This window comes from Rhodnius prolixus, unplaced genomic scaffold (genome assembly GCF_049639745.1).
Source record: "Rhodnius prolixus isolate KJV_2025 unplaced genomic scaffold, Rpr scaffold_6, whole genome shotgun sequence".
Taxonomy (NCBI): domain Eukaryota; kingdom Metazoa; phylum Arthropoda; class Insecta; order Hemiptera; family Reduviidae; genus Rhodnius; species Rhodnius prolixus.
In genome coordinates this window covers 23,632,650-23,657,585 of record NW_027411634.1, presented here as the reverse complement: position 1 = coordinate 23,657,585, position 24,936 = coordinate 23,632,650, and the positions used below count along the sequence as shown (strand labels likewise).

The 24,936-nt window shown below is 33.9% G+C and overlaps 1 protein-coding gene across 2 annotated transcripts in view; it reads left to right on the top strand.

The window, feature by feature from the left end:
• The first annotated feature begins 807 nt into the window (after positions 1 to 807).
• Positions 808 to 24,936, top strand: part of LOC141461461 (paired box protein Pax-6-like) — a 138,027-nt gene continuing 113,898 nt past the window's right edge. For both annotated transcript variants that reach the window (XM_074142600.1, XM_074142599.1), the window contains exon 1: positions 808 to 1,270. In XM_074142600.1, coding sequence (XP_073998701.1) covers positions 1,069 to 1,270 — 202 coding nt within the window. In that variant the 5' untranslated portion in view covers positions 808 to 1,068. The remainder of the gene's footprint in view (positions 1,271 to 24,936) is intronic.

Below are 24,936 nucleotides of genomic sequence, written 5' to 3'. Positions count from 1 at the left end.
GGCCATTACGAATTGCTGGTCATTCATGTCTTATGGTTTAAAGCTTTTCATCACGCGAGACTCGTTTAAATGCCAAAGTTATCAAAAAAAAAAAAAACTCTTTTGATTCATTTTCTAAGTCTCTGTCTTAGTGTATGGGTCGAAACTGGAACATATTCATTAATTTTATCCTTCACAGCACGCATAAGTTTGCTGTAAATGATCCATTTTGGATTTCCTTCGATAATCAGTAGAGAATTCGACTTTAAATGTGTCTTCCGTGCACTTCCTGCTTAAAAACAAGAAAAACATGAGGGTTACGACAGTTAAAATTAAAGATGTTTCCAGCGATGTAGGCCCAACCATATTACCTGGAAAAAGTATTCATTTAAATAAAAACCCATGGGTTAAATGTTAAAGTTAAAAACTGCCTGCAATTTTGGGGATTCATGCGTACAAATAATGAAAGAGAGAGATTTTTACATTTACAAAAAGTATTGACGTAAAACAAAACTATTTTGAAATATGCTAGTTTACTATTATGGACAGCCTGAGAAGGTAAAAACTATTTAGTTTTTGATATTGTGAAGAGCAGTTTGAAAGAAATGCAAATCAGAACACAGCAAAGATTACTTTGTTGGAGATCCTGTGCAGAAAAAGAAGTGGGGAAAGGAGATATGGTGAGGTGAACAGTAGGTGTGTTAAAGAGAAGGCAGGTCCACCAACAATCATCCAGAGTACACCTTATCTCGTTTACCTGAACCACATTAGGAAGGTGGGGATAGGGGGAGATATTGCTAAGTTGATAGTAGTGGGGGCATGATCGGTGTGGCGCCTTTGTTAGTCTTACACTACGCTACCTGTGAGTCGCACCTGAGTTTTATGTATCGATTATTTGTGTGCTTTTTCTTTTTTTTTTCTTTTTTTTACACGAGATTTCAAATTATGTACTGTTTAGTCCTTAAATATTTTAACTAAATTTTGAAAGCCTTATCAAGAAAAATCCTTTTTTTACGGATATAAATAACTCTTAGTTCACTCGAGTGATTTTACGATAGAAAGAGAGACAGAAAACAAAAATCTTAAAACATGCTAATTTCAAGCACAGCTTCTACACCGCAGCAACAAAAATTATCCGATTTTTCTGTGTCCGCCTTGTGCCGTACATCGCCAGAACCTGCAAATCCACCTTCTTCGGGCTCTTCGGATGCTGTTGTCACCAATTGGCGGTTGGATTCTTTACCGGTGCCCGCTACTTTACCTGTATTACCATCGGTTACCCAACCACCAGGTGAGTAATATATTTACAAACCATTTAAAATTCTCATTTTAAAAATAAGAAAATGCGAGAAGTTGATTATCAAATGATATTTGTAGAAATACAAAATTACTCGAAGCTTCTAAAATTAAAGCATTTAATACAATTAGTATAATACGCTCAATCAATATTAACATTTTAATTACAATAGTGAAAATTACTTTTATATTTGTGGATTATTTTATTGAATACTACAAAAAAAGCTCGGTGCCCGAAATCCGTTATCATAACTTCTTTCTAAGATTTCCCAAATTTATTGAAGCCAGAATCAGCTTGTTAAGGAATAGTAAATAATCAAACAGAAATTAACTTAAAATATTACGTTAAGTATCATGAGACGAAATAGATCAGCCTGATTACTATCATGCATTTTCAGTAATTTCATTATTGAAAAATCTTTCACTAGTGAAGATTCTAATAATACACTAAATCCATTAAATGAACCTAAAAGTTTAATTGCTTGTTAATAAAGACTTCAAACTTCTTAAGATAAACAAAAATTTAAATGCCAAATTGTGGAACAGTATTTTTTAAAAAAAAATTTAAACCTAATCTTAAAAGAACATTAAGAACATTACTAAGATTTCAATGATTTTGAATCTTATGTCTTTAAGGTTTTAAAACTAAATAAATGTTTTCTTTCCTCTCGTCTACTTTTTAGCATGAATATTTAGATGTTATTTAAGCTTATGATAAGCTTAAATTGAAGATAAAATCAATAATTGCTTTATGAATATATAAACTGATAATAAATTTAAGACATAACGCTCAAATATATTTATAAAAACATCCATTAAGTGGGACCACTTTTAACCATAAACTCAGGAGAAAACTTATAAATCCCGGCTTTTACGGTGAATTTTACATTCAAGTCCCACTTCTCTGACTCCTTAAATACACTTTGTTTTTTTCATTTTATTATCGAACAAAATTGAATTTCCCTTTTCGGGTAGTTGGTAAAAATTCATTACAGGGAATCTCTGAATTCATTTAAGTCAGTATTTTACGATTATGTGGCTTTTGTAAATTTATCTATTCTTTTTCATGTATTTCTTAATTTAAGAATAAATGAAATAAGCACCAATTTTAATTCTAGAAATTTAGGGCATCATTACAGGAAAATTTTGCTAGCAAATACCGCACTTAGTTGCGATTACCTTCCTGGCGATCTTTATTTTATTTTTCTTAAATATAATTCTCGTTAATCCCTGAAGGCATTAGCGGTTGGAGACTGCCAAGCTCCGGAGAACGTTCTCTTGTTAGAGTAGACACTACTATACATATCAACATCAAGAAGAACAAACGTTCTACGACAAATTGTACTCCAAAATCACTTTTGAGGAAATTTAGAGTAATAGAGAGCATGCTCTATAGTTTAAACTGATTTATTAAGTTTTCCACTTAACTTCTTTGCGGCTGAATGGAGGTTCAACTTTTCGAGAATCAAGTGGAGAATTATGAGAAAACTTCGAGACAATATTCGAGTTTCATTCCTTGGAACTCTTTCAAAGCTTGTATTTGTGCTAGAATAATTAATTTGGTCGCGTGATTCTTAAATGAATTTATTTTTTTTAAAAAAACAAGTTCTAAGACAAGAAGTTGCGGCATTTTTTAATCCACCAAAAAGCAAACATTCCTATAGATCAGTCACCTTCCATTTTAATCAGATCGTGTTTTACAGAATCTTGATGTTGTTACATAAACTGATAGAATACGAAAGGTTACTTAAAGAACATGTGTACTAGATAGTTCTGAATTTGTTCAGCTATTTACCGTGCATGTACCTAAAAGGTGTCCAGGTTAATGTGTAAATTAATTTTTTTTCATTTTTCTAGCATAAAATAAGTAAATTTGTTTATTAAAGTTAAAAAAGAATTTCATTTTACAAGAAAAAAAGTTGCCCTGTTATAAAGGCGAAGGGAGAAAGAGATAAGAATTATGTGCAAACTTATACAAGTTGTATAATCGAAGATATATTTTTCTATAATAAGGTTGTCATATACAATAAATTATTACATATAAAGCTACATATGTTGTCATTATACACTAAATAGATCTAGATATACTGCTTTCCACTCTGATTACCTTGTACTTCTTAAAGATTATCCAGCTGGTACCCTCCGCTAGAACTCTTTTAATTTTGTTTATTTCAGAATTAAAAAAAAAATATTAACAATATTTATTACTGTATTTGTTGCACAGAATATAATTTCTGTTGATATATTTATGATGTGCATAATACATATTCTTTTAATACCATATAATTGCAAAAAATTGTAATAAATTTAAAAAATTATAGTTTAATCTCTTTGCTTAGTTTTTGATAGAATTTTCTCTAATATTTAAATCATGCAATTAGAGCCTGTAGATGTTATTTTGTTTTCTCATTTATTTGTGCTACGATCAGCGTGTTAACCTATTTTGCATAACCATTGTAACTAAGTAAATAATAAGAGAGAAACGAATGGAGCAGTGGTAACAATCGTAAGAGAGGAGATTATGGGGCCTCTGTCTTTTAACACTGCATTGCCAATCCGGAGTCCAATTTGACTCCAAAAAAAATAGGAATGGTCTCTGTTTCCCCACATCTCATAGCTATCCCGAAATGCTCTTAGATAAGCTATCCCCACTCTCTCACCATTCGATAGTCACGAGCTGAAGACCGTGGAATTCTTAGTTTCTTTTTGCAGATTAGTTTACTTGAATCATTAGAGTCATTTCGACTCCTGGTTGGTAATATAAGTCTTGTTATTATCTTGACGACTGCAGATTATTGCCTAAATGCTTATTCGATAAATTTAAATAATTTTCATAGAAAGTATCGAGGCACAAAAAAAAAAGCCTCTTTCTAGAATTGATTTTCTGCCCGAATTGTAGCAAAAACTTGCAGCGAATTGGGTAATTTCCGATCCGTGTCAACAGCGCACAGTAATTGAAAAACTAGTGAATGTAATTAAAAAAATGAAAAAGTCCCTGATCAGAAGGCAGTCCAATCAGGATTCTAGAAAATACTGAAATTACTGCGATCCTAAGTTGAAGGTAATTCCTACTGCGTGAAATGTTAAAGCCGATTTGTGGACAAAATTTGTTTTTTCCTTCTTAATTCCTATTCTTTCTCGTCCTTTAATGCAAATTTTATTATTAAAATTGAAATCAATGTAAACAAAGATAAAAATAAATTATGGAGTCAATATGACTCCACATTGGTAATAACTGACTAAGTTCGAGCACTGGCAATACAGTGTTAAGATGGTCAGGAATCTTAACTAGGGAGAATTTGCTAGTTGGTCTCGTACAGACTAAAATGGAGTTTCCTTTATCGTGTTTTGGCGACATAGGTGATAAAAAAGAATATTAACAAATCGGTTTGTACGTGAAAAGGAGCTTTTACGAAGTATTTTAGATTGTAGTTATTGAAATCTTTGGAAATTCGTGCGTTTTGGTGGTTAAACATCATAACCCAATTCCTTTAGTCCAGATGAATTTTAAAATATGTTACTCGTTTCTATTTTATCTTGGATGAGTTTACAACTATCGTAGTCTTTTAAAATAACTTAAGTGTCAGTTTAGTTCTATTCTTTTAAGTCTATTGTGAGGGATCCCAAAACAGTCTTCTGCCTAAGAAGTAAAGCCAAAGTTAGGGGACGACGTTGACTACTGGTAGAGATTATTAGGTTATAGCAGACTTGAGAAACATTAATGTGACAATAAGTGTAAATGATGTTTCTAAACTTATGTTCGGGCGAACAGCTCATTTCTTGAATCACTGTTCTAAGCAGGAGCGACATGTTGCGGGTTTCTTCGTCCTGTTTACAGATCTACGATTGGTGGAATTTAAAGATGTATCATCTGCGTATGTGGTATTAGGATCATAGAGATTATAGGTGAATAGAGTAAAGAACGGGACTTTTAATGCTGCTCTATCTAATTCAGCTTCTGTATGCAGCATTTTAATAGTAATTAATTAACATAAATGTTACTTACCTCAAATTTGTTGACTTTTTAAAACATTTAACGTAGTGGACTTCATTGTTTTTGGGTATTTCTTTTTCATTACTTACTTCCGATTGGACGGGTTTCCGCAAAAACCTGGATGTTGGAAGTGACAATTGTAACTAAATGCAATTTTTTCAATTACTTTGAATTTACCAATCCATTTCTATAATGCTCTCACGGTAAATCGCATATGTTGGGCATAGAAAGTCAACAGTATCCAATGAATACGACGATCTAACTTATTGCGTCAATCTCTGCTCTTTGTCATTGCTTTTTTTTTTTTTTCTGAAGGGCCTTCAAAATAGTAGCGGTCAGATTTCCAAAATATTTTAAACTAAAATCAAAACCTGCCTTACTATACTACATCGATTATAATTTGTTGTTAGTTAATTTTGGGCAGCAAAAGCCAATCCTGCAGTAGTAACCTGGATTATGTTCGATTGTTCAACGATTTCTGTGATAGCATAACCATCGTCGTATTTGTTGTGAACGCTGCTAACTAGAAAGAGAAATCGTTTGTATGTTACCGAACGCGGTGATTTACGGCTGTTTTTTTTGGGGTAAATTCGAGCCTGATATTAACTAAACTGGTTAAAAATCATCGGATTCATCCTTCACATTAGATTAGTTTTAAAATTTAAATTGAAATGTTTGTTTTAATTTGAATGAAAGTTTTTCTAAATATTATTTCTAAATTAGAGTTTTATTGCTCTCATTAGAAGAGTCACATTTAAAATGTAAGTTCGAACTCAGAAACAGGATTAAGACTCATACGGCAATTAAAGTAATGATTGCGATTTTAATTTTTAAGATGTGGTAAAGATAAAAATTTTAGGACGCTCTAGAAAATAATTGATTCTCTCAAAGTGGGGCGATAGACGAAATAAGTTTGAAAACCTCTGGCTTAGAACTTTAAATAATAGATTAGAATTAACGTTGCAGAACTATTGTTGGTGAAGAACCGTGCATTTTACTCCTAGATTATTAAAATATAAGAGTAAAACTAACTATAACGATGGGCATAATTAAACAACTATAAATGCAATAAAACTCAAGGGAATCTGCAACTAATAATTTTTCAAACACGAATTTCTTGAGGCACGCAAGATTCAAACTTCTCACATCATAAACAAAGAGGATATATTTTTGTTAATTAAAGGACCAAACAATAAGAAATAATGGTACTGAGTTCAATTAAAGTAAATGCTAAAGAAGATACAAGCATAGGTTCCTGGTTAGTCAAAATAATTGGCCAGAGTCTATTATATTGTTGCTTGAACAATCCGTTCTGCGAGACTAAGTGTGCTTTGAATTCAAATTTGATGTGTAAAAGTATAAACATATTTTGCTCAAATAGAAATATTTAATTTTTATATTTTTGTTTAATTTCTCATAATTTGAATCTCCAGATTTTTTAAATCACGTGTTAAAATTTCCAAAGCTCGAAAGAATTAAGTGCAGAATCCTAAGTTGTGTAGCATTTTCTTGAGCGCAATTGTAAATAACTCGTGTACAGCGTATTTTAAATTTAAAAAAGTCACGTGACCACTCACACGACTCTCTTGGACCCCAGTTAGCGTAATTAAATCCTCTTGATACTTGCGATTTGAATATAAAGAAGCTGACATAATTTTTATACAGTTTTACTTTAATGGTATCATTTTCAAATAAAAGAATCTTTACGAACTACAAAAGACTTTTCAGTGGGATGTCTCTTCTGGTTAGCCAGTGGTCTCCATATATGAAATTCTGGTTGCATACTTAATCCATTGATGGAAGCCGTTAGTTCGCCACGTTGGCAAGCTTACCCAGCAACCATCCTAGGAGGTCGGCGTTAAATGTTGAGATGGTCGCGTGGCCACTGCCGCTTCAGTCTGCGCTGTGGATTTGAAGGAAGTGCTTGTAGTGGACATGTTGTGGATCAGAGGGTTGTAGTGACTGTTTAGATTTGAGTGGAGTTTTGCGTATCGAGATTGGGCTATTTCAGTAACGAGAGGAATATTTAGATCAGAGTGTATAGTATGATTGGAGACGTAGAAGGGAGCGTTAACTATTGTTCTTAGAATTTTTGATTGTAAGGTTTGAAGTCGGTTGATGTACGATTTTTTGGCGCTTCCGTAGAGTTGTATTTCATATTGGGGCATGTAGGGCGGTATATAGTGTTCGTTTGTTCGTCAGTTTTGATCGTTTGTCGAATAGTCTTTTCAACATTTAAATTTAAGCAAATTTAAAATTTAACCCAATCTCAATATTACTTCTTACTGAGTTTAATAAGTGCAAGAATTATTTGAGAATCATTCGTTAATAACTTTTTTTTGAATCGTCATTCCAATTCTTTAGTCTAATCAGTGCCGAGAGGGATATGAAACCTTATTTTTGGCGTCCAGTCAAATTTAGAGAGCCAAATATTATAAGGCTGAGCTGCAATGCCCTAATCATCAATAGCTAACTTCATTTTAATCAATAAAGAAGATGCAGAAGAACTCAATTCAATAAGTAGGACCTTTATCTAATAGTAAGATTTACGAAATCAGGGCTTGGATTTTGTCTTGATTGCTTTGGAATTCAAGATTATTTTCGTTCTCCGTCAGAGACAAAGAGTGTTTTGGCATGACCAGGCGCGCTGTATTGAATTGATTGCTTTAACTGTTTTATTCAAAGATATTAAAGTTGTATTTTATTCGTCCAATAATAATATAGACAATGGCGTTCGCTGTCAATAGTTTAATCAAGTGTTTATATAAAAATAAAATGTTAGCTTTGTTAATCAAACTAGTTCTACAAGCAGAACAATAAAAAACTAAACATTCTTTTTTTTAAACAAAATGTAGTGGCAGAATGTTGATTAAACTTTTGTAGTAATTTCTGTAACACTTTCACTATGCACAAGCGTTCAGACTTGTTGCACTTTTTGCAGCTACTATTTGGCCACTATCTCATTTCCTCGATGTTTGGCATAGTTTTCTTCCAGACACTCCTGTCGTTAAATTTCTTAAATATTATTTCATTTTCGTGAGTCAAAGACAGGAATCATCACGCCGCTGGCAGCTCCTCCAAATGCCCACAAAGATATCCTCCATATTAAGAAGAAGAAGAATAAGGATCTCCCAAATTAATTTTTTGTTTCAAAATCAGTTTCTTCTCCAAGGGATTTTCTGAAAAACTCAGGGAGTAACGTAACATTAATAAAATATCTCTTTCCATTATCTTGATTGATTAATTTGTTTCTCTAATTTCCTAATAAATATTCGGAATGTTCATAGATATGCCATAGATCATAGTCATAATTTTAGATCCGGAACTACATTTCACCACCTAGTTGATCACGTGACGGCTACTTCTTCTCTTATCCATACCTTCATTTTCCGAATATTTTAAGCAAGCTGTTGTTCAATAAAATCTAAGTAATTCAACAAAAAAATATATATACAGTCGAACCTCTCAATAACGGACACTGGTGGGTGAAAGCAAAGTGGCCGCTATTTGGAGGTGGCCGTTAAGAGGAGCTAGGCAAGTTTCATAATGAAAAAATATGGGTTTTTTTCCCAAACATCTATTTAAAAATTGTTTATTAATAGATTTAAAAACGTACATAATTGCATAATTATTTAGCTATATGATATGCATCAAATTTTACTTAATTAGTCAAAACATTTATCAAAAAACTAATACATAAAACTATCATTATTAGAAAAATAGAACAAACCTTTCGGCAAGTTGACGATGGCTCGATTTGGTTTTTGCAAAATCTTCCCACACATTTATTTTCTCTTCTAGAGTTAACCACTTTCGTTTGAGAGACATATCGGAAAAAATGATATTGTTCGTCCAAAGTAATATTGAAAAATGATTAAAATGGTACAAGATGTATGGAGCTTATATAGGAAACTTTAGGAAAAACCAGAAGAAAAACAAAAAACTTGAGAGGGGATAATTATTTTTATCACCGTGTCAAACGAACTTTTAATAATAAGGTGGTCGTTGGTGGGAGGTGAAACATATAATCCGTTCCCTGAAAATCAATGTCCGCCGGTCGTTAAGTAGAGTGTCCGTTAGACGGAGGTTCTTTTATGTAGAAAGTGAATAGGGGTAAAACGGGGAAATCCAAAAACTGTCCGTAAATGGAGGTGGTCGCTAGTGGGAGTGTCCTTTATGGGAGGCTCGACTGTATTTAGCTGGCGCTTCATAAGAACTTCATTTGCTTCAAAAACTGAGAATGTAAATGAATGCTTGCTTCCAGAGCAGCTAGAAAGAATATTGTTATCAAATCATATTTATTGGCATAACAGTGAAGTAGTTTACCAACAAAGTAATGACCATTTATTATTTTGTTAAAAGACAATAAAAATTGAAATGAAGTTATTAGCTTGTTAAATATGATTTCTTTCTACCATTAACACTGTTTTTATTCTTACTTCTAAACTTTTAGAGATAAGAGCTGAAGAAAATGAAACTTCTTAACACATTTGTAGGAGTCAGTGAGAAAAAGGCGGATGAAGAGAGAGGGTTGCCGATGGACTAAGATCTAGAGGACTTGTTTCAGGAGCAGAACTCCTACTTCAGCAGAATGTGCACAGAGATTTATATCCACATCTTGGAGACAGACAAGACAGTCTATCGCGCGCGCGCCAGTACTATCTATACTGTACTGTGACTGGCTCTTACGGCCAGAAGGTCACCACTTCCAACTTAATGGCGAGAACTCTACTTTATTTCTACATATATCACTTTAATATAGATAAAGTTGGCCAGTTTATAAATTCTCCAATACAATAAATATATTCTCGAGACACACGCTCGGCTTAGATGTAAACAACTTCTCACACGTTAAATGTACAGTTGTCGCATACACATATAGATAGGATATGCTACTTAGTGTGCATCTTATTTCCCATTTATCCAATATTATTATTATTTTCTTTTTGGCGCAACAACTTCTTTGGTCATTATTGCCGTATCATGATGAAACTCACTTCTCGTAACAATCTTTACAATTTCACCGGGAAGTATGTTTAACACCTAGCCGTCGAAACCATCCATGGTTAGTGAGGAAATAAACAGCTACATATATGTTTCATCCTTAATCTTTTTTATTAATTTAGGATGTCATCTTAGATGATTTACTGTGCGCTAATAATTTCAGACAAAACTGTTTAAAAAGTTTCATATAGGCAGTGGCCTAACTAAAAGAAAAACTTCTTCAAATGGCAGCTTAATCAACAAAGTAAACAAATTGGCGGCACCCAAGGTAATTTCATGTGGCTCACGATGTACTGAAATAAAAAGAAAATAGACGAAGTTTAACACGACCCAAAAATTTTCAACCCTTTATATCTTCTAAATTTATGGATCTATAAACAAAAGAACTATAGCTTATAATCGAGGAAAACAAAGTGTATAAGAGAACAAAATTTCATACAAATGTGTTGTTCACAATGGGAGATATAGAACGAGCGCAATTTTGTGGGATGGCATGACCCAAAAAATTTTCAACCCTTTATATCTTCTAAATTTATGGATCTATAAACAAAAGAACTATAGCTTATAACCGAGGAAAACAAAGTGTATAAGAGAACAAAATTTCATACAAATGTGTTGTTCACAATGGGAGATATAGAACGAGCGCAATTTTGTGGGATGTCATGACCCAAAAGATTTTCAACATTTTATATCTTCTAAATTTATGGAGCTGTACACAAAAGAACTATAGCTTATAACCGAGGAAAACAAAGTGTATAAGAGAACAAAATTTCATGCGAATGGGTTGTTCGCAATGGGAGATATAGAACGAGCGCAATTTTGTGGGATGTCATGACCCAAAAGATTTTCAACCCTTTATATCTTCTAAATTTATGGATCTATAAACAAAAGAACTATAGCTTATAACCGAGGAAAACAAAGTGTATAAGAGAACAAAATTTCATACGAATATGTTGTTCACAATGGGAGATATAGAACGAGCGCAATTTTGTGGGATGGCATGACCCAAAAAATTTTCAACCCTTTATATCTTCTAAATTTATGGATCTATAAACAAAAGAACTATAGCTTATAACCGAGGAAAACAAAGTGTATAAGAGAACAAAATTTCATACAAATGTGTTGTTCACAATGGGAGATATAGAACGAGCGCAATTTTGTGGGATGTCATGACCCAAAAGATTTTCAACATTTTATATCTTCTAAATTTATGGAGCTGTACACAAAAGAACTATAGCTTATAACCGAGGAAAACAAAGTGTATAAGAGAACAAAATTTCATACAAATGTGTTGTTCACAATGGGAGATATAGAACGAGCGCAATTTTGTGGGATGTCATGACCCAAAAAATTTTCAACCCTTTATATCTTCTAAATTTATGGATCTATAAACAAAAGAACTATAGCTTATAACCGAGGAAAACAAAGTGTATAAGAGAACAAAATTTCATACAAATGTGTTGTTCACAATGGGAGATATAGAACGAGCGCAATTTTGTGGGATGTCATGACCCAAAAGATTTTCAACATTTTATATCTTCTAAATTTATGGAGCTGTACACAAAAGAACTATAGCTTATAACCGAGGAAAACAAAGTGTATAAGAGAACAAAATTTCATACAAATGTGTTGTTCACAATGGGAGATATAGAACGAGCGCAATTTTGTGGGATGTCATGACCCAAAAAATTTTCAACATTTTATATCTTCTAAATTTATGGAGCTGTACACAAAAGAACTATAGCTTATAACCGAGGAAAACAAAGTGTATAAGAGAACAAAATTTCATGCGAATGTGTTGTTCGCAATGGGAGATATAGAACGAGCGCAATTTTGTGGGATGTCATGACCCAAAAGATTTTCAACCCTTCATATCTTCTAAATTTATGGATCTATAAACAAAAGAACTATAGCTTATAACCGAGGAAAACAAAGTGTATAAGAGAACAAAATTTCATACGAATATGTTGTTCACAATGGGAGATATAGAACGAGCGCAATTTTGTGGGATGGCATGACCCAAAAAATGTTCAACCCTTTATATCTTCTAAATTTATGGATCTATAAACAAAAGAACTATAGCTTATAACCGAGGAAAACAAAGTGTATAAGAGAACAAAATTTCATACGAATATGTTGTTCACAATGGGAGATATAGAACGAGCGCAATTTTGTGGGATGGCATGACCCAAAAAATTTTCAACCCTTTATATCTTCTAAATTTATGGATCTATAAACAAAAGAACTATAGCTTATAACCGAGGAAAACAAAGTGTATAAGAGAACAAAATTTCATACAAATGTGTTGTTCACAATGGGAGATATAGAACGAGCGCAATTTTGTGGGATGTCATGACCCAAAAGATTTTCAACCCTTTATATCTTCTAAATTTATGGATCTATAAACAAAAGAACTATAGCTTATAACCGAGGAAAACAAAGTGTATAAGAGAACAAAATTTCATACAAATGTGTTGTTCACAATGGGAGATATAGAACGAGCACAATTTTGTGGGATGTCATGACCCAAAAAATTTTCAACATTTTATATCTTCTAAATTTATGGAGCTGTACACAAAAGAACTATAGCTTATAACCGAGGAAAACAAAGTGTATAAGAGAACAAAATTTCATACAAATGTGTTGTTCACAATGGGAGATATAGAACGAGCGCAATTTTGTGGGATGTCATGACCCAAAAAATTTGCAACCCTTTATATCTTCTAAATTTATGGATCTATAAACAAAAGAACTATAGCTTATAACCGAGGAAAACAAAGTGTATAAGAGAACAAAATATCATACGAATATGTTGTTCACAATGGGAGATATAGAACGAGCGCAATTTTGTGGGATGTCATGACCCACAAAATTTTTAACCCTTTATATCTTCTAAATTTATGGATCTATAAACAAAAGAACTATAGCTTATAACCGAGGAAAACAAAGTGTATAAGAGAACAATATTTTTTTAGGAGAAAGATTGCAATTTTAGTTCAAGTAATTTATCGGAAGTTCTCTATAAATCGTTATATTCTCTAAATTTAAGCGAACTGAGTTCGCTTGTCATAGGTTCACCATCACGGGTCTAATACCAGACAGTTGGCATATTGTCAGAAAATAAAACCTAAGTGCAGGCGAATCGAATTTAAGCCGAAATATTCGCTTGGGAATCTATAGTTTAACGGATGAGCTAATCCTATAATTTTTTTTTGAAATTTTTATAAACTACTATGTGTAATTATTCTTTGGTTCTGTGGATTAATTGCAATATAAGTGAATTTTTGTGAAATGATGGGTTTTTAACATGCTTATCAGAGCTCCATTTGTAGCCATTTAGTAAATAAAATTTTTCATTTTACATTGTACATTGCATTATTCGTAACAAATATTTGGAGAAGTCCGAACTGTGAACAGTTTTACCTTAGCCTCTCATTCGGGGCGACTATTCTAAAAGAATTAAAATATGAACTTGTATAATAACCTGGACAGTAAAATCTTTGTAAATAACTTTTATACAAACCGCGTACTGAACAAAAATCTGTAGACTTTGTTTTAATAATAAGGCGCTGAATGTTACTAAACCCGGTATGTTTAGATGTATTGTTGGACTGTGATTGGTCCGATTACCCGTCTTGACCTTCCATTTTACTTTTTACGTAGTTTACGAGAAATTTACTGTAAAAATGCTTATAATCCTTCTTCGATATCTACACGACAGAGTTAGTTTCACGTTAAGTTCGTCAGAAAAAAATAGGCGTAACTTTAAAAAACTAAACTAAAATAATAATACGATATATTGAAAATGTGCATTGCTTTTTTGAGTTCATTTTTTTGTTAACTTTGGTTACCGGTTACCTTGACAGTTTATCGGTTAAAAAATTAAGAATACTTGACATTTTCAAAACCAATTGCGTGCATATTGTACGTCCTTCATACATTGCAGTTTTTGATTACTTCCGCATATTTAGCTTTAGATGCTAAACTCATTCGTCATGAGTTATGTCTTTTATACGTTGATGTAAAAATAAAGCTAAGAAGTATGCTTTGAACTGAAAAGACCAATTTGTCAGCAAAAGTCAATCAATCCATCAGAAAATTGAGGTTAAATTGCGAAAGGTTTCTAAATATCTTTTCTAATCCTAGTACATTAACTGCAAAGATGACTTCATTATAGCCAAGTGGTTAGAAGCTAGTCCGAAAAGCTGAGAAGTTTTTGTGGTTTTTGCGTTTGATTTGCTGGGCATCGATTTTATTTGATGGTTTATCTTTAGCTAGTCGTCTTCGACCTCGGCACCTAATTTGACATAAAACCCGCCCAAAATCATAGATATTACTTTTTCTTTTTCCCGCCCAGATAATCAAGTTTAGTTTATACTTGATACTGAGGCAAAATGAACCCTAAATTTAGATTTAGATTTGTGACGGCATTGATTGTAAAGTTACACTACGACTTGAAAAGTCTGTTGTTGTTAGTTTTTAGTGTTTGAATGTAGGCACTGTAAAATTTTACGATGTAAAAGTATTAATCTACTAATTAAACCGTATAAAGTACACCTAATTCTCTTTTTACATGAATTTTTTGGGAACGTATCTATCGTGTAACTTCCTGATAAAAAAATAAAAGAAAATCATGAGTGGAGAAGGCACCCAGTGGTGTCACTCCAGTAACGTGCTTTGCTCTCACGATAAGAGTAGATCACGAGGCCATCTTCTTTTCAATCTCCTTAGAGGATTACTCTGGTAATGTGGAGGAAGATAGGTGTTCTATGAGAGGGTTAGGATGAGCTGCTGTAGAGGAGTGAAATCTGAGAAAACGAGTGTTAGCAAGATCTGTAATGAAAGGGATTTTGGAGGTCATTATGGATGGTGAGGTTAGAAATATAGAATAGAGCGTTAAGAAGTTTTCGAAGTATTTTTGACTGTAATGTCAGGAGGCGTAGTGAGTTGGAACGCTTAGTCGATCCCCATACTTCGATGCCGTATGACCAAATAGGTCGCAGTAACAGTAGATATAAGAGTCTTTTGTTATGTAGTTTAAGTTTCGAACGTTTGTCAAGTAGTCTGGCCGAGAAGTTCGTAGCGTTGGTTAGTTTCTTTGTCTTTTCAGTATAGTATGGGTAATCCATGTCAACCGTTTGTCTAGATGCAGTCCAAGGTAGCGTACTTTGTACACAGTTGGTATAGGAGTTTGGTTCAAGATGATGGGAGGTAGGATTTTCCGTCTGAGAGTAAATATTATAAATTTTGATTTGGTAACGTTAGTTTTGATTCGCCATTTGAAAAACCAGCCCTGTAAGTGGATGATGTGTGTTTGTAGAGCTCGTGTAGCGATAAGAGGATGGGAATGAGGAGATAAGATTGCAGTATCGTCAGCAAAGGTGGAAAGAATGGTATTTGGATGTTGAGGTATGTCTGCTGTATATAAGGAGTAAAGAAGAGGACCTAGGACACTGCCCTGAGGAACACCAGCTCTGGCTAGATGGATATCAGAATCTGCTGCTCCACAGTTGTTTTTAAACTGTTTTTAAAATCAAAAATTAAAACAAAAAATCTGCAAAAATATTTATGATAACGATTGTTAAATGCCGCTAACATTTGTACAATATGAGAGTTAGCAGTTTGCAAAAATGTTCGTTTAAAACAACAATATTAAAGCTTATTTTTGTTCCAAAAATTTCAAGTTGCATGGCTTTTACTCGGAGAGTTTCTTCTTTAAAGTTGATCAAACATGCTTTTTATCTAGCATGCCAGTAAGGTTAGGTAGATTATTAATTGTTTATTTCGAAGTTGTTTGTACTGTAGCGAGTAAACATAGCACATAATGACGGAAACAGCTTACTAAATAAATATATGTATTACAAAAAATACAATATACATACTAATTGATATTAAATCGGATATAGCTATACTATTTTCATTATCATGATTAAGTCTTGTAATAATACCTCACTCATTAAACAAATTGATGATATCGTTGATGACATCATCTCCTGCCTTATCACCAAATCATCACCCTTCATTATACTAATTTCTTACAAAATTTGGTACCATCTGCCGCCTTTATTTTAATAACATACCTACTTATTTAGTAGTTTTTTTAAATAATTATTCTCTACGAATGAGTAAACAGTGGCATCACTATTTTAATAGCCTCAACTTGAATCAGTAATCTTCATTTAATAATATTAATCACAATTGATTTTGACGCTTTTATTGCTGCGTAAAACAAGTTCCTTATTTAATCGATATCTTCTGACAATATATCGTGATAGATCGAATACGAGGGTCGTTTGAAAAGTCCGTGCAAAGTCAGAGAGATAGCACTACTGGCGCGTATCGAGGTTATGTTTAGTTAGTAGCATCTCTTGGAAGAACACACACCAAGTTTCAGCCAGATCGGTCTATTTCTTTGTGTTTGGCATTCGTTTGAATCGAGGAAGTCGAGTGATTTTCAAAAAATGGACGAAAAAGAATTTCGTGTGTTGATTAAACACTACTTTATGAAAGGCAAAACGCCTCAGCAGACTAAAGAGAAGCTTGATAAACATTATGGTGACTCTGCACCTTCGATTAGAACAGTTTATAAGTGGTTTCAAAATTTTCGGAGTGGCCATATGGGCACAAGTGACGCTGAACGTTCTGGACGCCCTGTTGAGGTTACTACTCCAGAAATCATTGATAAAATCCATGATATGGTGATGGATGACAGAAGAGTGAAGGTGCGTGAGATTGCTAGTGCTGTGGGCATCTCGAATGAACGGGTACATAATATTTTGCATCAACATTTGGACATGACAAAGCTATCCGCAAGATGGGTGCCGCGATTGCTCACGCTTGACCAAAAATGAAATCGTGTGAAGTGTTGCAAGGACGGTTTGCAGCTGTTCCAGAAGAATCCGCAGGACTTTAAGCGTCGTTTCGTCACTGTGGATGAAACATGGATACATCACTACACTCCTGAGACCAAAGAACAATCTAAACAATGGGTTACCAAGGGGGAATCTGCGCCAAAAAAGGCGAAGACCGTTCCTTCGGCCGCAAAGATTATGGCGACTGTCTTTTGGGATTCGCAAGGAATAATCCTCATCGACTATCTGGAAAAGCGTAAAACTATTACAGGTGCATATTATTCATCGTTATTGGACCGTTTGAAAACCGAGCTGCAAGAAAAACGCCCACGATTGGCCCACAAAAAAGTCCTTTTCCATCACGATAACGCACCAGCTCACACCTCAGCAGTTGTGGTCGCAAAATTAATGGAAATAGGGTTCCAACTCGTTTCTCATCCCCCCTATTCTCCAGACTTGGCTCCCTCGGACTACTATTTGTTCCCCAATATGAAGAAATGGCTGGCGGGAAAAAGATTTTATTCAAACGAGGAGGTGATTGCAGAAACGAATGGCTATTTTTCAGACTTGGACAAATCCTATTATTCGGAAGGGATCAACAAACTAGAGCAGCGTTGGACGAAGTGTATAAGCCTAAAAGGAGACTATGTTGAAAAATAAAAAAGGTTTACTCCAAAAAATTAAGTAGTTTTTATTTTTGCACGGACTTTTCAAACGACCCTCGTATATATATATATATATATATATATATATATATATATATATACAAATATATATATATATATATATACAAACGTATAGTAATCACTATAGTATTTAGATAAAAAGGTTTCCATGAATTGATTTGAGAATATATGTGGCACGACTAACAATCGGAAAATATACGATTTTATCGTATTCTACACTACGTTCATTTTTTATAACTTTTGGTAAATTGTTGTGCCTACGTTAAAGTTGAACTTTACTATTAAAATCCAAACAGATTGACATTTTTTAAATAATAATTTAAATAAATCTTCTATAATTAATACAATAACTAATAATTTGAATGCCCGAAGTGACGACATATGGTTGCTAATAAATTAATAACGAATGTGACCTCAATTAACATCTGGCCAACGCATGCGTAAATTTATTACAATATGTTCATCTTGTTTTCAATTCTTTGTTTGTATTGTCTTTGTATTGTATTAAAAAGAATAATTATTTAAGTAAATTAATGTACCTAATTAAGATTAATAGATTTTTAATTACCAAAATTCGTGACCTTTATGAAAGTAAATTTACAAGATCTGGAATTAAGCCAGAATCGGTGAAGTCGATGCATACTTTACTAAATAGATTTTTTTTTTAAAATAGCTGCGTCGATTTACTTTCATCTTTCTTAATTGATTGCCGTCCTACACGTCTATTTTTTTAAATTGTTTTTTGACTTAAGCATATGTAGCGTTGTAAGCTTTGTTTTCATGTGTTAATGGGGCGTTTGAGAATGTTGACCAATCTACACTTCTTGGAAACCATATTTACTTGTGGAAACTAAACGTTTTTAAAAAGTTCGTCATTGTAATGTTATATAGGGTTGTCCAGAAAATAATTCAGGATTATGGTTTTAAAAGAGAAAAAATAAAAATTAATGATTTATAACTGTTTTTTTATTAATCAAAATATTCTCCATTACTATGTATACATTCTGTCAACGTGTGGGTAACTTTCCCATACCCTCTGTATAGAATTTGGAATCCTTAGAATTTATACATTCAGAAAATGCATTTTCTAATGTTCTTTCGTCAATAAATGTTTTATTTTGTAAATAGCCGTCCAGGTGTCTAAAAAAAAAATGGTAATCAATAGGCGAGAGGTCTCCGGTGAGTAGGACGGGTGTGGCAGAGTGTCATAGCCAAGCTCCAACAATTTGTGGAGTAGTCAAACGTGTGATATGGTGGCCGAGCGTTGTCGTGCAACAGAATGGGGCCCCTTTCGACTGACTAAAGATGGCTTCATTATTGCCAATTTCTGATGCATTACGTCAATTTGGTTACAAAATACGATTCAACATTGATGGTTTCGCCAGGATTCAAGAAGCTGTAATGAATCAGACCAAATGAAGCCCACCAAAAACAGTAAGCATCACCTTTTGGGGGCTTTGGAAAATGTCGTGCTGCTTCTCCTTTGTCAAGCCACTGTCCAGAGCGTCTACTGTTGTCGTAGAGGATCCACTTTTCATCGCAAGTCACAATTCTGGACAGAAAAGGATCGCTATTGTTTTGGCGAAGAAGTGTAGCACAAATTTCATACCGATGATCTTTTTTGGGCGGTCGTTTAATGTGTGAGGAACCCAACTTTCAAGCTTTTTCACCTTCCCTTGAGATGGTCATCGGACGGTTGATTTGCTGACTTCGAGTTTCCCTGCCAGTTCTCGGAACAGTTGTTCTGGGATTTCCTTCCACCAAAGCTCGGAGAACATCGTCATCAACGGCAAAACTTCTTCCACGGCCTTCTTTGCCTTCAAAGCTCAAGTCTCCCTCTCGAAATCTCTGGAACCACCGTTGAACAGTGCACTCACTTATGTATATTGCCTTCGCCCCCAGACATCGTTGATATTTCTGGCCCTTTGAGCTCCGTTCCGGCCGAGTTTGAACTCGTAAAACAAAATATGCGAAAATCACGCTTTGACTTCTTAGTAAAGACTGAATTATTACCAAGTAGCAAAATGTTACAGAGGTAAACAAACATTTTTGTTTGAAAGAGGATTAATAAGTGTTTACATTTATAAAAGTCAAAAGTCCAACAAACATAAACAGTTTACTATTTGGGGGGGTATTTTAAAGAAAACATAAAATCCTGCATTATTTTCCGAACAACCCAATAAAATATTTGGATTAAAAGAAGGGCATGAGTGCCTTCACGATTTGTTTACGATTCCATTAACTAGTACCTAAATTGTTAAAAATTTTTTAATTAACATTTTCTTTCTCTTAAATATTTCTTGTAATTTACTGTAGACTTTTTTTTTTTGCCATTGGCTTCCACCATACAGCCAGCATCGTCTAGGTGCTTATCACTAGAATATCACTCACTCTCCAATCTTACTTATAAATACATTCGCTTCACACATTCATCCCTCTACTATACACAACTATTTACATATACTACAACTAATGGATGGATCAGTACTCTATATTCCTGCCATCCTTATAGCTTAACCGAAATTAATATCACGTAATCCTTCTGAAATCATTTCCTTGCATTCATTCTATAACTTTTAAATACATTCGTATTTCATTGCTAGCTCTGCTATAGACTTAAGCACATAAATGTTGGGTGGAGAATATTATGTCTTCGTAGCGAAATGGTGCATCTAAATACCTGTATATATCGTCAAACATTCGTTTCCTTTCTACCACATAACGTGGACATATCATTATTATATGTTTGAAATCCTCCTCCTCATTGCATTCAACGCAAAAAGGACCTTTTGTTGATCCTGTGTAGATACGATCCGCACACCGCTTGGTTCGCTCTCAGCCTGCTTATTGTCGTAAACAACCCATTTATTAGTGACAGTTCCCCTTAAACCAAGCTTATCTAGGTAACTGATCTGACATAGTTTTATAGAATCTCCCTTTATCACCATTATTATATTTACTTTTTACTTTGGAGATTTTCTTATTTTGATAGTTTACCGGAAATACATATTTTTGAAATCAAAATCGAATGTCTCGGATTCTTGAACAGCACACCTGTGGACGTAATGTACGCAGAGGCTGGCGAATTACCACTCGCTTATAGTATAGAAGTACTGTCCGATCGATATGTCTTAAAAAAATTAGCCACGAACCGGATAATTTATAATAAAATAAGCCAATTAAATACCGAAGTCCTCACTCACAAATATTGGACAAAAAAGAAAGGCCCCATTTGCACAGAAAGTTTTATTAGAATCTCTACCTTTAGAGATAAGGTATATTCGAATAATAAGTTAGATGTGTACAACTTAAAATACGAACATTTATTGAGCGAATTAAGTGTTAACACTTCCTTCGACTTGATAAAGGTACCGGAAAAGATGAGAACCGCGGCCTTCGAAGATTACATTTCTTCCCATTATCCGGGCTCATATCGTTTATTTACAGATGGGTCCAAAATCAATAATAAAGTCGGAAGTGCTGTGTATGATCCGGTTCGGAACTATTTTACGATAATTAAATTAGAAGATGAGGCGTCCATCTATACAGCGGAGCTAATTGCTATTTTAACGGCTTTAAAATATATTTATTCGTTGTCGGAGAAAAAATATACCATTATTAGTGACAGCCAGAGTGCGTTGTGTAAATTATCACATATACACAACCAGTCTGCAGGAATGAATCACATTATCGCAGAGATTGTAGAAACTATTGCCATTTTTCAAGAGAAGGGAGTCTGCATTAATTTTTTGTGGGTAAGGGGTCATTGTGGTATAAAAGAGAATGAAATTGTTGATACACTTGTAAAGGAAGCCACCAATAGTGGGGAAATGGCTAATTATAAATTACCACACACCGATATCAAGGGTATAATTGCAAAAGCAGCACTACAAAAATGGCAGACAGATTACAATAATGGTGATAAAGGTAAATTCTATAAAACTATGGCAGATCAGTTACCTAGACAACCATGGTTTAAGGGAACTGTCACTAATAAATGGGTTGTTACGACAATAAGCAGGCTGAGAGCGAACCACGCGGTGTGCGGATCGTATCTACGGAATTTCAAACATGTAATAATGATATGTCCACGTTATGTGGTAGAAAGGAAACGAATGTTTGACGATATATACAGGTATTTAGATGCACCATTTCGCTACGAAGACATTATATTCTCCACCAACATTTATGTGCTTAAGTCGATAGCAGAGCTAGCAATGAAATATGAATGTATTTAAAATCTATAGCCGATTAGAATGAATGGAAGAAAATGATTAGAGAAGGATTACGTGATTTTAATTTTGGTTAAGCTATAAGGATGGCAGGAGCACAGAGTGCTGCTCCATCCATTAGCAGTAGTTTATGTAAATAGCAGTATATAGTAGAATGATGAATGTGTGAAGCGAATGTATTTACGAGTATAAGTAAGAATGGAGAGTGAGTGATATTCTAATGATAAGCACCTAGACGATGCTGGCTGTATGGCGGAAGCCAATGCCAAAAAAAAAAAAAAAACTTAGAAATTACCCAGATCGTTTTTTGAATATGTGAGGATGGATCCACCCACTTTCGACTATATTTTAGAAAAAATAAGGGTCAAAATTAAGAAAACGGAAAAATTGTCATGGAAATCCTATAACCATAGAAGAAAAACTACTGATTACTCTTAGGTAAGTAATGGTTTCGCTGAGAAAAAACAAATAAATACACATGAAAATAAATGTAAGCACGATTTAAAAAACAAAATATTGTTTAAAAGTAAATAATAAAATAATAACAAAAAATAATGAGTAAAGACAGCACTAATTAATTTTTATACGTCCATTTTGAAGCTTCGATACTGGAGTATCGAACCTAGACGATGCTGGCTGTATGGCGGAAGCCAATGCCAAAAAAAATATATATATAATTCTGAACATAACAGGGCACATGCCACAATAATCCCTCTGTCAATGCCAGACCAACACTAGTGGATTAAAATAAAGATTAGATTGCTTTCACATACGAATCTATTACCTTCATTGAAATATTTTCTCAGATAAATAAAATTAAAATTCAGTTCTTAAGGCGAAATGAGGAGCCCCTCTCTCCCCACAAATAGAAGGGGCTGAAAATATTAATGGCCCCCACAAAATAAATCAGCAAATTTAAAAAAATCCTATATCCTTCTAAATTAAACGATTCACTTCAAAATAATCTATTATTCGTAACATTTTCCAATGTTGTTGATTGTTAAAGTTGGTATCATTAATAATTAGCAAATAATAATTATGATCAATTCATGTGAGAATCTTTAATTATAATAGTTTCCTAAGAATTGTTATTAGTATATGGGTTCAATTAATTTTAATCTTACTTTGGTTATTACTTAGTTTGGTTTCATGTGGTTAATTTGCCGGAAGAGAAATTACCTTTATTATTAATTTTAATTGTTTATTATGTGAATAACTATTTGATTACTGCTTATTTTTTGTATTTCTCAGTTCTGTTTTTGCAGGAAGATAAGTTCATTTCCAAGAATTGTTTAATTATATGCAGCTATGATTTTTAATTTTTCCCTTAAAATAAAAACTATTAAAATTAAAACGCATTTATTTTGGTTTATGATCTACCAAAAACATTAACCATTACTTTGCAGAACACTTTCCAGTACTAAATGGGAATCATAAAGTTCTACTTCATTTTTACTTTAAAAAAAAACTAACAAATATCTGCTTTAACTGTGTTTCTTTATCTCAATATTATGATTTTAACCTCAATTGGATGGATTGAAACCATAAAATAATCTGGTATGTTCACTAAAACGTAGCTCCTAATGTTTCGAAAGATACGAGTACTTTTTAATTAACATTTTAAAATTGTGAATTACGAGGGTCGTTTGAAAAGTCCGTGCAAAAATAAAAACTACTTAATTTTTTGGGGTAAACCTTTTTTATTTTTCAACATAGTCTCCTTTTAGGCTTATACACTTCGTCCAACGCTGCTCTAGTTTGTTGATCCCTTCCGAATAATAGGATTTGTCCAAGTCTGAAAAATAGCCATTCGTTTCTGCAATCACCTCCTCGTTTGAATAAAATCTTTTTCCCGCCAGCCATTTCTTCATATTGGGGAACAAATAGTAGTCCGAGGGAGCCAAGTCTGGTGAATGGGGGGGATGTGAAACGAGTTGGAAACCTATTTCCATTAATTTTGCGACCACAACTGCTGAGGTGTGAGCTGGTGCGTTGTCGTGATGGAAAAGGACTTTTTTGTGGGCCAATCGTGGGCGTTTTTCTTGCAGCTCGGTTTTCAAACGGTCCAATAACGATGAATAATATGCACCTGTAATAGTTTTACCCTTTTCCAGATAGTCGATGAGGATTTTTCCTTGCGAATCCCAAAAGACAGTCGCCATAATCTTTCCGGCCGAAGGAACGGTCTTCGCCTTTTTTGGCGCAGATTCCCCCTTGGTAACCCATTGTTTAGATTGTTCTTTGGACTCAGGAGTGTAACGATGTATCCATGTTTCATCCACAGTGACGAAACGACGCTTAAAGTCCTGCGGATTCTTCTGGAACAGCTGCAAACCGTCCTTGCAACACTTCACACGATTTCGTTTATGGTCAAGCGTGAGCAATCGCGGCACCCATCTTGCGGATAGCTTTGTCATGTCCAAATGTTGATGCAAAATATTATGTACCCGTTCATTCGAGATGCCCACAGCACTAGCAATCTCACGCACCTTCACTCTTCTGTCATCCATCACCATATCATGGATTTTATCAATGATTTCTGGAGTAGTAACCTCAACAGGGCGTCCAGAACGTTCAGCGTCACTTGTGCCCATATGGCCACTCCGAAAATTTTGAAACCACTTATAAACTGTTCTAATCGAAGGTGCAGAGTCACCATAATGTTTATCAAGCTTCTCTTTAGTCTCCTGAGGCGTTTTGCCTTTCATAAAGTAGTGTTTAATCAACACACGAAATTCTTTTTCGTCCATTTTTTGAAAATCACTCGACTTCCTCGATTCAAACGAATGCCAAACACAAAGAAATAGACCGATCTGGCTGAAACTTGGTGTGTGTTCTTCCAAGAGATGCTACTAACTAAACATAACCTCGATACGCGCCAGTAGTGCTATCTC